Here is a 15,527-nt window from a genome sequence, read left to right as displayed (position 1 = left end):
TTAATTTATGCAATTCTCAGATTTTATTACGCGCAGAGAGATAATCCGTGAAAGTAATTTCACGGCGGAGTAACACATTTTGTCAGGTGACCATTCATTCACATCGTACAACGTGACTTCCAGTTAACTGTTAGATACGGTAACGCGTCTACTTAATAAGCGTTCTGACCTGCATACTAAATTGTGAATACTGACAATAATTCCTCAGGGATAAGAGGATTTGTGCAAGGCTTTTCACCTATTTGCATACGCATGCGTTACGAGCAAATCGACCAATCACGTCCTACGTGTGGTCCACGTAACTTGCACTATTGTTTCCTTGATTGGCTAATTTGGTTATGCATAGCGGCCGATGCATCATGGGAACACCGTCGTGGACGTTGTGGCTTATTGTGAATTCAGAAGTCGCTGCGATTCAGCGCATGAGAATTCAATTTACAGTGTCGCAAGATCAATCGACACTTATTTCCACCTCATTTATTCACGCGCTCGCAGACGGATTTAGAAATGTGTTATTTAATCGCTCGTGAAGTACTCGAAACGATTTCTCATTCATCCCGGGTACGAAATAAAAGTTACTTTCTATTTCATAGGTGTTTTACCTGTTAAATTAGCGATTTAAATTACGTAAGATTTGTTTATTTCGTTGATTCTCGTAAAATGCTTCTGCTGAGGTTATGTTAACGTTCTATTTATTTATGATGTACGTATTGGATGTTTTATTTAAGACAGAATTATGTTTTCGTTAAATAACTATTTATGAGTTAGCGAAAATTTGATTGCAGCGAAAGATACTTTGGGTCGTTCTATTTTTCCAAAATGTCACCGTGAAGTACCCTGTTTCATCTTGGATGCGAAATAAAAATTACTTTCTAAGAAAAGTTACTAATTAGTGATTTAAGTTACGTAAGATTTATTTATTTCATCGATTTTCATGAAATGCAAAATTATATTTTCGTTGAATTACTGTTTATGAGTTGGCGAAAATTTTGTTACGGTGAAAGATACTTTGTTCGAAAATGTCACGTGACACGTAATCAGTGTACAGGGGAAATTTTGTTCCCAGGTGTCCAAATAATTGTATTACGTTTAAGTTAATCGTTTAAGTCAGGTATCCCTTTCTGGATGAAAATTGCATTACATAAATAGAATTATTCATTAATCTAATGGAACGATTCCCGTACGTATCTGTCCATGGTAAAAACGTCAAGTGTCCATGTCCGTTTCGCAAGCTGGCTGGACAAATCCAATTTAAACGTATCTTCAGTCGGCTGTAATAAAAATAAACCGGCGTGACAGCGAAAAGTCGATGCTCCATTTGCAGTTAAAGTATAATTGGACTGGAAAACCGGTATCGCCAGCATTAAATTGTACTTTCAATTCTTAACCGAGTTACAGTTACTTTAATCACAATTATTTTCTTTAAACCCGGCAGAAAGAAATTATTTTTTTTAATTAACGCTACATTACGTAGTCGAGATTTGACAATTTTATTTCACGATTTTTCGCAAGTAAAAATATATATTTCTGTGTAGCACTGTTTTTTTTTTAAATAAAAGCGAGCAATTTTGTTTGAATAATTATTCGTAGTAATGCTGTTCAAATTATTCGATAATTAATTCTGCATAACAACGTGGTAAAAAAGCATATCTTTAACGACTATTCTGGCACAGCGATAATTTCATAATAGTGTTTTGTTTTTTAATTGAACATAACACAATGAACTTGGCTGGTTCGTTATTAAGTTGGAAACAGGCGTGTTTCCCTTAATTACTGTTTAATTTGAAATGCGATTATTTTCGTTCGTTTTGTTATTACGCGGTTCTAATGCAAGTTAAGAATAATATAATACATTGTTTGAAAATGAAGTTTACGTAAGCGAGAGGAAAGGCTTCATCTCATTATGCCGGAGGTTTAATATAAATTCTGCATGCACGACAGAACTTAACTACCACTACCGGGCGAAATTGGATTAAAAATCCCGCTTAACTCATGGCGAAAATCGAAATTCGATCATCAAACAATTTTTTCAATATTATTTTCTGCACGCTCTGCGGTAATCATTGATACCGTTTGCTTCTAATATTCCAATATCGAACCAGAGGTTCGAAATTTATTTTATCCGTGGGAAACAGTTTACATATTTCCAATATATTACAGTTTTAAATGGAAAACTTTCAGTCATGCATTCCAAAACGATCGATACGACTCGTTTAGGAAAGTTTTACCCGAATTTTGCAAGCTGTCAGTTTGTGAATTTATCAATTAAAAAATAATAGTTGACGTTGAAGTGTGATAAATACTATCGGCGAAAGCAAAGTGATTTTATAAAATTTATGAAATACTTGTGTCACCTGTGTCGCACAATCAATTTATTATTAATTAGCAGAAAGAATAATATTTATGAGATTTATTAAAATGCAGATTTAGGGAATTGTTTTGTGACTGTGCATAAAGTAGCAGTATTTATTATTAAGCAGTGGAGACTGCAAGTGGTTGTATATGAAAAATGAAATAAATTTTTGCAAATTAATATTCAAAAGTTTCCATGAATGGTGATTTCATATTCTGTATTCGTGAAATATCTTAAGCAGCTTATTAAATATAGCAGAATAATAAATTAGTTTTCATGTATAGGCAAAAAGTGTAAATATTACGTATTGAAACAATGTCGATAATACAGAAACAATACAGATTATGGAACTCCAAAGTTTTTATTGCATAGTTTGTTTTCACAGATCCGCAAAATTTCAAAAGTTGAACAGCAACACAAAATTGAACTTCTGAACAATTGTTCATATTTCCTCTCATCACCTATCTCTCGTCTTTTCCCAATTTCAGAATGAAAATTTCTGACTATACTATAGTGTATCAACTTTTCTACAAAATCTCTTCCAGCCTCCATTCATCCTCCAGTTAACCAAGGATCCTCCCATCCCTTAAAGCGGTCCTTTGTCCGCCGTAGTTGGGGCGAAATCGCGTATCGATCAGGGGGTAAAATTGCAAGAGGACAAAGAGAAGTGATGCAGCGTGTCCCTGGCTTTGCAGGTCTGCTCCTTTGTGGTGAACCGGCCATATGCGGTGATCAGCTCGTGCGTCTCCTTCTGGATCCCTGGCCTGGTGATGATAGTGATGTACTGTAAGATCTACAAGGAAGCGGTCAGGCAGAGGAAGGCGCTCAGCAGGACGTCCAGTAACATCGTGCTGAACAGCGTTCACTACCACAGGTCCTCGACCAGGCAACATCACCATCAGCAGATGTTGCTCCAAGCAGCGGCCGAAACTGGTGAGCTTGCACAATATACACGTAGAACGTTTTAGCCTGGTCAACGCTGGTTCCGGCCCCAGTTCCACGATCTCAGTGAAACATCTGCTCTGTCCATGGAAAAGTCATTTCTTCCAGGACAGCCGAGGTTTCTTTTATTTTTCCTCTCTATCGTTGACACACCAATGCTTTTCCGCGGCTCAAAAAAAGCTCACTCCTGGGAATGTGTGGGATGGAGACTGACGTTTTAGCTGGAACATGTTTTAAGAACATCGATAATAGAGAAGATAGTATTTCAAGGGGTAACGTGGTTCATGCGGGATGTATTTGTTTGTTATATGAGAATTGTCGAGGGATTTTAGGTTTGATGCGAACACTGTACAGAAAGTATTGTGTGATTTAAAATGCACATTTTTAGCAAAGCTAGTACCAGAAATTTCGGACTGAATAACATTTTTTAGGATTTTCGTGATTTTGTAATGACTCTAGGTTTGCTTCGCATTCAGTAAGTGACCTAATACTTATGAATGGGAATGTGAAAATATTGTATTATAGGAAATGAATTCTGTGGGATATTCCGAGGATTTCGGTATTGTTGTTCTTGTGAATTTTGTGTGAAATGATTTTTAGCGAAAATGGACAATTATTAGTCAATTTTTGTGCAGCAGGGAAGTAATTGAATTATTTGGAGTTTCTTTGTTGAAAAGTTCTGAGGTGTTGTGTTTCGTGGAGAACAAGACATTGGAGAGTTAATTTCTGGTCATGTTTCATATGCCTTGACTAATTTCCATGCTAATTCTTTAATTGTACATAAGTTAAAGTACCAAAAGAGAATGAAATTTTGCATTAACATTATGGCCAATTCAGTCGGAAAAATCTTTTATAAGCGCATTTACAAATTGATTAAAATATTATTGAACCCAGCAAGATGAAAATGTTTTCGCGAATATTTAATTCCCGCGATTTCATCATGGCTGTCCATATTAATTATCCGTGAAATGTTCAAAAAATATACGCCGATCATTTTCAGCCAAGTGAATCGCGTTCGAGCATCAAGTATCGATCGAGCTGTTGTAATTAATTATAAACGTTTTCGAGCTGAGCCTTGGAAATTTTATTCCATTCAGTGATTAATTTTTGTTCTGGCTAATTAGCGCAAGACGATGTTTATATGGAAATATCCGGGAACATCGAAAACAGGAAACTGGTCATTGACGATAAAAACCGTGGCGGTGTTAATTAAAATTGATTACAAAGTGTCACGCGATGAAGGGTGCTGTGAAATTTCTCACTTGACTTCGTTGGAAGCGTTTTTATCAAAGGGTTAATCAAAGATGCAGTCGGTACTTAATACATTTACAATGTTTCGGAGAGATTTTTCGAAAATTTGAAAATTTTCAGTAATTGAAATTTTTAATAAATAGTTTCCGACAATTATGGAAATAAGCTTATCTTGAAAATTGACAGATGTTCGTATAGATTCAGTCGTTCAATGTTGCTGGATATTAAAGAGAGGATTCAATTATAAATTGGACGAATTAGAATCTTACCTCTTGAAAATTATAAAATTGAAATAAAAGAGTAAATATTTTTAATTTCAAAAGTTACGTCAAAGTTAACTTTCCTCATTTATCAACCCATTTTTTTTATTCTACTCAAAGTAACTTACAATTTGTTTATAAAATTAACCCTTTTGGCACTAAAATATACACTGCTAGCATATTAGAATGAAATGTGCGTTGGACTGAATAATTTTGTGGTTTTCTTTACGTATTTAGAAATTTTTAAGGTAATTGCAGGATATATAACAGAACTTATTACGACTAAACAAAGTAGCTAACAAAATTACTGATTATTGTTAAAAAAAATTGTTCGTGTTATCAACATCAAAGGAGTAACTGTATTTGTCAACAAATATGCAAGGGAAACTCATACGTGTTTACAATGTGCATTGAGTAGTTGCACATAGACACGTAAACGGGTTCATAGTGCACATTGAATAGTTGCACATAAATGAGTTGACGATGCATGTTGAACAATTTTTCAAAACTCATACACATGGGTTTATAGTGTTGAAAATGGTTCACATTCCAATGAATCAACACATTCCATCTCGTACAATAGTACAACTTTCCTGCTCGTCAACCTCATTTTCACAACGGAATGTGAGAGGAACACCGAGGAAACTTCTTGTTCGCGTTTTCAGCGTGTTCTAATTCGATTACACAAGATGTAATGCTTCGTTCGCCACCTTAATCGTCTTATGAGTCGCGTGACGCCGCGGTCTTTGGCCATGTTTCTCCGCGACCACTGATATTCGTCTATTTAGCGATCCGCGATTTTTTCCAATGGCGTGCCCTTGCATCACCAACATGGCAGGTCGAGGAACGCGGAAGGAAACGTTGAACGCTTCCACGAAATCCTCTTATCTCGTTAAGTCGTAATACCGCACGCTCGTGCCGGGAATGTCGAAGAAAATGCAGTTTCCGGCGGTCCTTGCCGTGACTTTCTCTCCGCCATTTTATGCGGCCTTGCGTCACCGTTGTTCACCAACCGGAAGCAACGCCCTTTGAGAAGATCCACTCAGTCCACTCTGCCATCGAACCGTATCTTTCTCGTTAAATTTAATGAAAGTATTTGCAGCTACTTTTCCTGAATTTCATTTGTTGAAATTTGTTATTGTTTCTCGTGATGTTCCATTTGTGTATGAGCCAAGAAATTGTGTTGCAAGATTGTTGTTATTATTTAAATGTAGTAATTAGTAATACACTAATAATAATTATTTTGCATTTGATCTCTCGAAGCTTTCATCAAGAGGAATTAATTTTATCTTTTCTGTAAATTAATTTCTTTCAGTTTTTTCATAGTTTAAAATTTTTAAACGCATATTTTTTGTTTTTTTTTCTCTGTCATTTTCGAGACGATTGAAACATACAATAGTTAATAATAGATTAGTACTAATTGTTTTGCATCTAATCTGTCGAAGCTTCATCAATAGGAATTAATTTCCCTTTTCCCACGAATTAATGTCTTTCAGTCCCTTCTCACAGTTGAAAGTTCATGAACTCACGTTTTGTTGCTTTTTTCCCTCTCTCATTCCCGAGACGATTGAAATGATTGAAGAAAGATCGAGTTTCCGATTACCACGAGCACTCGAAAGCGGCGCAAAAACGCGCGAACGTTGAAGTTTACAATCGCATTTTGATCGGCTGCCGCTGCGGTTTACAATTAAGGACGCCGATTGAAAGCGGTCGAAATGGTTGAACCGATTAAATGGGATTTCGTGGTCTCCTGATAAAATCGCGGTTTTCGGCTATTTTCGTTCGTATAGCCGGCAACGATAATCGGTTCCGTATGGCTTCCGGCAATTACAGGCGAATGGAAAAACCGGTCGATCTCGAGGACCTTCGAAACGCGATATTCAACGCGGAAAAGGCATTTGAGCTTTCGACCAGCCTGAGTCAAGTTTGAACAGCGCGATTCTCGAGAGTTTGTGTTTTCACTGTTTACAAACGCGAATATCACTCTTTTTTCTTTTTACACCATGAAGCTACCATTCGAAAAGGTAGGCGTTTTTTGAAATTGAAATGGCGTTTACAGTTCGGTTTGTGAATTCTTTTTTAACGAAGTAACGTATTATTTGTATCGTTTATACGCATAATGAGTATTCTTAATAATATTTCGTTTAACATTAGTTTGCATTAATATCATTATTTTTAGACAGGCATTGGTCAAACAAATATTGGAAATAATTTTATAAGGAACATTTTGAAAATTAAAAAGAATTTTTGTCATCTTATTTTTAATGAAAATATGAAGATTTTTTGCAGCGTTGTTTTATTCAACACATGTCTTTGAAATTATGCAATTTTTATTCTACTCGTTTTCTTCTCTGGGAATGAAAATTTGAACCTGAAACAAGTTTCTCAGTGATATTTAAATACAAAAACTATGAGTTATCCCATTACAAGTAAATACAGATATTGAAAAATATTAAAAAATTTACTTACTTGTTGATATCGAAGATTGAGCAACTTCAAATAAATTGCAATATTTTCTACTTCTATGGAAGTGACATGATGTGAGTTATGATACAGCTTCAATACAAATATAAATAAACGAAAGGTGTATGAGCTATAAAAAATTTTCTTCTGAAAATAAATAATAGTAATACTCAATGAATTGGATTTTATCGATAATCAAATCGACCAAATTTAATATCGTTAATAAAACCATTATCGCAAGAAACCACCGTGTATTTCAAACTTCAGAAATGAAATACTTGGCCAATTTGCAAGTTCAAACAAATCGTAATGTCTTTTGCTGTCCCATAAACTCGGTTTCCAGTCACATTACACACGAAACCTTCTTCACAACCGACAAAGAGAATTGAAACGATCGGCTGGCAGTACACGCGGATCGTTGCATCGAGCTGCACTCGAACTAGCTACGAGCTCTTGAATGTGACGGAAGTTCTCAGGAATAAAGCTTTATGAATCGCGTTCCGCGCGATGAAACGAATGTTTTGTCTTTGGTTAAATCAGAAAGCGAGAGTCGAGTTTGAAATGTAAACGATACAATGGATCGAGCGAATATTCGCCGATCAAACGTGGGGTATCGTTCACTGTTATCGGAAGATGGGTCGATTGAAAAAAGCATTAGTGTAAACTCGGGCGTTCGTGCGGTTCGCAAAAGTCGACGTCGAATAGTTCGTTCTTTTTTTCAACAGATTTCTTTTTCGGAAATTTCAAGCTTATGGCTTTTGGAGATTTTGCTGGATAGTTGGAGTAATTCGATCAGTGTTTTGAGAAGATTACTTGGTTGCATGGTGCCCGAGAGGGTTATTATTTTGCAATGTTTTGGAATTTTGGGTATTTTTGTTTGACGATTTGATCAGCGTTTCGAGAAGATTGTTTAGCTACACGATGCTCGAAAAAGTTTGTTGCTATTTACAATAATTGCACTCTGTTGTGTATTTTGGAATTACAGGTATTTTTGTTGATATTATATCGATACCTTTCGTGCTTCGTTTTAACAATTTTTGGGAGACTTTGTAATTCAAAGAAGCTTTTTAGAAAAGATTTGGAAAAGTTTGAGAAATTTTATTTTTATACTTTTTCTTCGTGAAATTATTTGAATACTTGTGAGTGATATTGTTGGAGAATTAAGCATCGAAATTGAAATTAGAAAGGAGGTTGAATATTTATGGTAGCTTTGACGAAAGATTTTTCAACCATTCTACGGTACTTAACAATTTTATATTTCTCTGTTAATTACCTATTACACCACTTATTGCAATTCTTTTTCTTGGTAAATTGATTTCACGGAGCGCAGCATTCCCTTTCATTCAACATTATATTTCATTTAAGTTAGTGCTTTTAGACTTGCACTGGAAATCAATTTTATCGCCACACTTCGTTTTTTCTTTCACGGTAAATTATATTTTATGGAGCTTCGTACTTTTTAATAAACTGAAAAGAGACCTTAATTAGATTTTATACAATTTTCAAGGCTAAAAATCTTTTACATTTCTTTCGTTTTCTCTCTCTCTCGAATTACACGTTAAATGTTATTATCACGTCGTAATTAAAATGACTTTACAACGTGTACTTTTGCTCGAAGGTTTTGAAACAATTTTCTTCAAATTATTCAACTGTCTCTTGAAACATTCTTCACATTACCCAGAATTTTTTTTGTATTTTAAAAAGTGTGTAATTTTTAATTCTTAGATAAGTTTGAATAATCAGTTTTACAGTAATATCGTTCATAATTTATTGCACGGATCAGTGGAATATTTTACCTTCGTTAGAAGTTCTAACGTATCGTGCTCGAGTTAGAAGGTACTCAAGAATGTTCGTACTATCGATTACACAATCGAGACGTACGAGTTTACAAAGCTCTTAGGAATGACTGCAGATTCCGCTGAAACTAACACTTCTCGGGTTACGAGCCTCCAAATGGATGACCCCGGTGCTGGTAGTTGTGGAGCATCAACGCCAGACGGCCAATAAAATTCAATTTGATAACAATGGATAGAAATTCCTGCCTGAACCTAAGTAGGTGATTTGTTAAATTTATAGACCTATTGTTAGTCTGTAATTATATTTCCAACCGTTTTTACGATTAGTTTGTGAAATTTCAACGAGACTTTAATTTCAGATTTGAGTGCTTGGAAGTAATAGAGTTTGGAATGTAATTTCTTGTATGGGAAAATAGGGCAATCACTAAATGAATGTAAAAGTAATAGTTAAAGGATTTTGAAGTATTTTAGGTATTGTATTCCTCTTATTTTTTCATTTTTTTTTTACCTTTTATTTTTCCATTGAATAAGATCACTTTTTTTTTTAAATACTGAAAGAAGTAAATTGTCATTGAGGGAAGAATTGAGTAGAAACGAGAAAATTTGTAATTCTAAGGATTTTTCATTTTTCATAATTCGTTTCCTTGACATAAAAATTTCAGAAATGCCCCAATCGTGAATACAAGAAACTATATTTATACAGAGTTTGCATTCAGAACAATGCATCACCTTAATATTACCATAATACAATTTATTAACAGTTTTCTATTTAGACATGCAAAAAGGAAAGTGAATTTTCCTTATCCCAAAAAACACGAATTTTTATCTATAATTTTTAATTATTATCACCTTCTGTTTAAGGTTTCTAGATTTTACCATTAATCCTTCATTATCCAAAAATATTCCAACTTTGAATAGGAAAAGTTACATTTACATAGAATTCTTTGCATACAAAATAATCAATTACCTTAACATTGCAGTAACACAATTTATCAACAGTTCTCTATTTAAACATCCAAAAGATAATGTAATCTTTCTTCACCCCTACAAAACACGAATTAGAATTTTTATTTTTAATTTTCAAATCATTGTTACCTTATTCGTACTACCTTATTCGACTACACTATTCGTAGCTCTTGTAACTTCATGAATCGAATAAACGGGTAAACGATACGTCTGAACAACATGATCGAGCAAAAACGATAGTAGGGGTAGCAGCTGAAAGCGATAAACAGGAAAGGAGGCATGCTCGATTCTGCATCGCCTTTAATGACCAGTCATTAATAACAGCGTGGTACGTGTCGGAAATTTACGAGCGCGCCTGTTCAACTGCAGTTGCAACGAAATTACGAATCGACTGCAAGCCGCCCCTCCTCCGCCCCCACTGCGCAGAGAACTCGCCGGCCAGCTGACCTTGACCCTTAAACGTATCCTGTCATCGCCGGCATTTTGTTCTGGTAAAGACCAGGAATCAAAGTGGTTGAGAGGTTAGGGGTTGAAAGTAGCGATGGCTACTCAAATTCTTCCTTCTTCCCTTGGTTTTCGAACAATTCGACTTTTACACCGAGGTTTCAACTGATCGTAGCGATATCAGTGGGTTTGTTTGATCTGTACCGACAGTGTGAGCACTGACAATCTTCTCACAGGGAGAAAATGAATGAAATACAACTGTATCAGTGTTTCTAAATGGTACGGATATCTTCTTTCGTTTTTGAGATGTTGACTCGAAGGAGAGTCGTGAAACGGGAGAATCAAGGGAGAATTGCTCAGGTTTCGAATAGTTAACGAATAACTATGAAATCTGAGAAATATTTTTCGTAAGAACAAAGAAGATTGCCGGTAAGATTAATAGCATGATTGAAAATTTTCTTTTTAGATATTGACTTCAAAATAAAAATTCAGAAAATTAAGAGAGTCGAGACAAAATTGCTCAGCTTTCAACGGGTTAACATTTGTTTCTAGATATTTCAGAATAACGTAATATCGATCGATTTAAAGAATATTTAACTATAATCGAACCTTCTTACCTTGAAGTTTCAATGAAAAATCTTGAAGAATAGTTAAATTTTACGATTATTTATAAAATTTTCGCGATGCAAAGTGTTCTGACAATTGTTCGAATTGATCGAGAGCGACTCGAGGCTGTCGCTAACCGCGGCCGGAGGCCGTCAGTAGTAACGGATCACATAGATCAGCCATAAGATTTCCTGTGTCTCGACCAGTGGCCTTGACCTCGCACGATCCCACATCATTGTCGGCATTCGGGCTGAATGGTGGTTAGCAGATCGAAAACGAAAGGGTGGGTGGCCGCGGAAGGTCAGGGTGACAGTTACCGACGGGGTATTTTTATTCTTGGAACGTCGCGGATGCAGTTTTGTCGCTGAGAAGTTGTTTTTGGTTACGTAAACAAGGAGATTTCTGGAAAAGCTGGCTTGTTATTTTTCTGTCACGAGAACACGAATTAGTGTCGCAATGTTACTGCAATTCTGCAGAAGTTTCAAACTCAACGTATGCAATAACTATTCTCTTTTTCGTTTTCATATTCTTGATGCAAAGTACAATTTGTTCCATCAACATGCAAGCAGTAATTCGGTTGCTTCAACTGTTGAAAGAAAGAAATTTCATAGGTTTAAAATTTTTTTTCACAATGATTTTTATTTCGTAGCAATATAGAATTTTATTAGAACTATTGTTGAACTATATGTACACGTAATGTACATACAAAATGTATTGTATACTTGCAAGGATGTATTATGTAAAAAAATTATTGGCACTTAATGTCACCAGAATGGTAAATAATTCAGTTTGTTTCTGAACCTCCAAATTTATGGTACTGCTCGTAGATAGTAGAGCTAGTGTATATAGGATAATAGTTTCAGATCTTTAATCATTTTTCAATTACTCTGTCGTATATGAAGAAGGTATAAAAGTATCTCACTTTTCGTGTTTCAAAGTTCATTTTCTTTCTCCCAAAAAATTTTTGTTATTCAATTCTTGCAATTTTCCCCTCCATGCTTCAATTTTTATCAGAAGATAAGGATTTTCAGTTTCTTTAGTGCTTCAAAATTTACATTATTCAATTCTGTCGATTTTTCTCTTGAATATTTCAATTCTGTTGATTTGCTCTCCTGAATATTTCAATTCTTATCAGAAGATAAAGATTTTCAGCAATCCTAGAGTTGGTTCTTGAACTTTGTACCTTCACTGGTAGGAAATGGATGAGAGCACAGATGCGAATTCAGGTTTCCGCAACAATTAGCAAAGCCCTCGGCGGCGGACGTTGATAAATTACGGTTCAGTAGCCCCAGGAGAATGGCATTGTTAGATTATTCATACGTTTTAACAACAAATTGGCTGGTTCTGCGTGATTCGTCATTGTTCTAGCGAAATCCCGCGCGAGGGCATTCATTGTGCTCACCTCGCGAAACCATTTTTCCGGACGCTTTTCAAACTCGCGCTTTCGATTAACGACAGAAAATTTGTCGAAACGCATTCTATCGTAAACTATGTTGTCAAAAGAGCAACAATATTTCTTTGTCTCCTCTCGTTTAGGAAAACCAATTGTTCATTGTATTCGCCGTTTGTAAATCGGTATTAAATGATAAGTCACAGTGGATTACTTTTATTACCACGTTTCCGCGGTTAACCCAGAAAATATTCTTATGAAAACTGTACAGCTCTCTTCATTTGCACGAATTTCAAGGTGGAAATGTAAGGAAAGAGTTTTTGTTGCACGAAATAAAACTGAGAATACGCCAGGGTCGTTATTTTCACCTCCTAGTTTGTGTAACCGCGAGGACTGAGACTTTGCGTCAAGCAACACTGCTTTTATAACGTGAATACAAAGTAGGGGTAACCTTACGTTTAAAGCGCAGCCATAAGGTATTATTAATGTTGTTCTGAGAATTTCACTAGGATATTTTACTCCGCCGGGAAGTATTATTTTCACAATTATTTCCATTTTGAAATGTTGTACACGAAATCTTAGCGGAGCTTTGGTTTGTTCACTGATTTATCATTTGGTTTATTAATTTTTCAGAGGTAATAATTTCATTATTTTCATAATGAAAATAGTAAAATAGAACAAATGATATTTACAAGAATTGAGAAATTGCAATTGAGGCTTCGTTATTTAGTTATTAATAATTAAATTTTCTATCGTCAGCTTCCGAACACAGTGGTAGAAATATTATCGTAGTTGATGGGTTTATTGGTATTTGAGTATTGGCACCATTGTACCCACAATTTAACTGCATAGAGCCAACCATCATTTGCTAAACAATTCTACAATACACCGTTACATTCGTTTCAACGATCACCAACAGCTTCAATGTTGTAATGATTTTGTAACAAAGTGACGGGCAATATTTGCTGTCTCACTGTATCGGCAGTAATAATTTTTCAACTACGTATGTCGTATTAATAACGGTGTTTGTGTAGTACAAAACACTAATTGCATCGTTTACATAATTACACTACGGAGTAATTAGCAGCATTGCGTATATGTTACAAAGTAGCGTAGGCTAGAACAGTGTCATTTACATAATTGGGCAACGAAATAATTACCAATGTTGTGCATATGTTACTCATGCCAAAATTCTGTTGAAACGTTGTCCTCATGATGAACGAACAGAAACATCATTTTTGTAGCTGTACAAAAAATTAGCAATAATCATAGTTTTGCTATGAAATATTTTTAACTGTCCGTTTACTCCTTTAACAGCTATTAGCTTATCATTATAAATTAGAAATAATTTACGGACATCTTCTCGAAGTTAATAAAAATTTTTTTTAAATTGAAATTCTTAGAAAAGTATCATATTGTAATCAAATGCCCGGAAACAGAATGCAGATTTAACGTTACCTTTTTTTTCTTCTCTCTGAAAGAAATATTTTTAGTGAAAATTACAAGAATAATGTAGATCTTATTACAGACTTAACTATAAAGGAAACTTGGTACCTCCCTTAAAAAAAGAAAAGAGAAATACCGTATTATTACTTACATGAATATTGTTTTCAATGGAAGGGTTCTAAACCACACGGTTTCAAGCTCCAACAAGTACAATTTTCTAAAGAAACGAAAAATGAACTATCATGCAAATGAGTATTTTTGGCATTCGTTGGTGGAAAATAATTTCTAAAATAAGAACAATAATAGTTTCGGTGCTAGGGTCGCTCTGATATCAACAGCAATTATAATCACATACAACTTTGTGACGTTGTTATCTCAGTTTCTAAAAATGTACCGTTCACATCAATTTAATCACGAGATTTCAACTATCTTCTTCCCTTCTCCCAAATTGCTTCTTCCCCTTTATAAAACACTCACCATCAACGACGTCGCTCTAAAACACCTTTATTTACGCCGTATTTACCACGAACTATTCCAACTAAAAAAAAAGAAAAAAAAAACGCCATTCCAACTTCATCAGGAACCCATCAGCATCACCCAAACACTTCATCGAAACCGATTTCGCGAGACCACCACAATTTTCCTACCACCAGAACCGTCAATTTTCCAGCGTGAAATCGAAGTTGAAGATTAAGAAGACATCTCGAAGCAATCAAGACCAGGTTCACCACTTTGCCCTCCTGACCTCTCACCTCCTCTGATCGGTTTCGTAACCAAAGGGGGGTGGTGTGGCATAGGCCGACACGGACCGCTCTCGATATTTACAGCGGACTGTTTTCAAATATGTATATCGCTTTATACTCGAATTGACAAGTGGGACGATCGATATTCGACGGTGATGCCGTGAATGCACCACCCGACGACCCCTCCTCTCTCACCCTCGTGGGTTCGTGCAGTCGCCACGCTCCTGGAAGCGTATCCCACGAGCGTACGGAAATCCAGCAGGTCCAAATTGCTGGGACCTTGACGTGCATTGATCATTGTCGTCTCAGTCGTGGAGTATTGCACGGTAGTGCAATTTCATTTACTTTGGAAACGTGATTTATCACATCTGGTTGGTGTTTCAATCAATTTTATCAGATGGAGAAATATTGAAATTGAACAATTTTTTATTTTTCAACTGCGAAGAAATCACACGAGTGGAAGAGTGGCGAAATAGTCGAACGATCGTGTTTCACCTTGATCAGGTGTAAAATCTGAAAGCGAACAATTTTCATTTGACAATTGGGAAGAAATGATAATTTTTCGGAAATTTGCTGCACTCTTCAGCATAAAATTTGATTTTTCATCACGCACACGAATGGAAGAGTGACAAAATAGTCGAATGATTGCGTTTTATCACAGAGCATACGCGTACGTGATCTCGAACTCGTTATAGCCGCGGAATCATTCGATACTTTCAATATTTGCGCGGATCACGTGTGTGCTCGCTTTAAATCAATAATATTGATTGTGTGCAAGCACATGGTATGTAATCAGCACCATTGCAATTGGTTACAATTCTAAAGTTATGAATTTCCCAGCTTCACGTGTCACATGAGGGAATCATG

The 15,527-nt window shown here is 35.6% G+C and overlaps 1 protein-coding gene across 1 annotated transcript in view; it reads left to right on the top strand.

The window, feature by feature from the left end:
* Positions 1 to 3,321, top strand: part of LOC108572644 (octopamine receptor beta-3R-like) — a 4,858-nt gene extending 1,537 nt beyond the window's left edge. Inside the window, exon 2 of the mRNA XM_017934904.1 lies at positions 3,049 to 3,321. Coding sequence (XP_017790393.1) covers positions 3,049 to 3,321 — 273 coding nt within the window. The remainder of the gene's footprint in view (positions 1 to 3,048) is intronic.
* Positions 3,322 to 15,527: the final 12,206 nt, after the last annotated feature.

The sequence above is a fragment of the Habropoda laboriosa genome, unplaced genomic scaffold (assembly GCF_001263275.1).
Source record: "Habropoda laboriosa isolate 0110345459 unplaced genomic scaffold, ASM126327v1 scaffold22, whole genome shotgun sequence".
Taxonomy (NCBI): domain Eukaryota; kingdom Metazoa; phylum Arthropoda; class Insecta; order Hymenoptera; family Apidae; genus Habropoda; species Habropoda laboriosa.
This window is presented reverse-complemented; position numbering and strand designations above follow the sequence as displayed.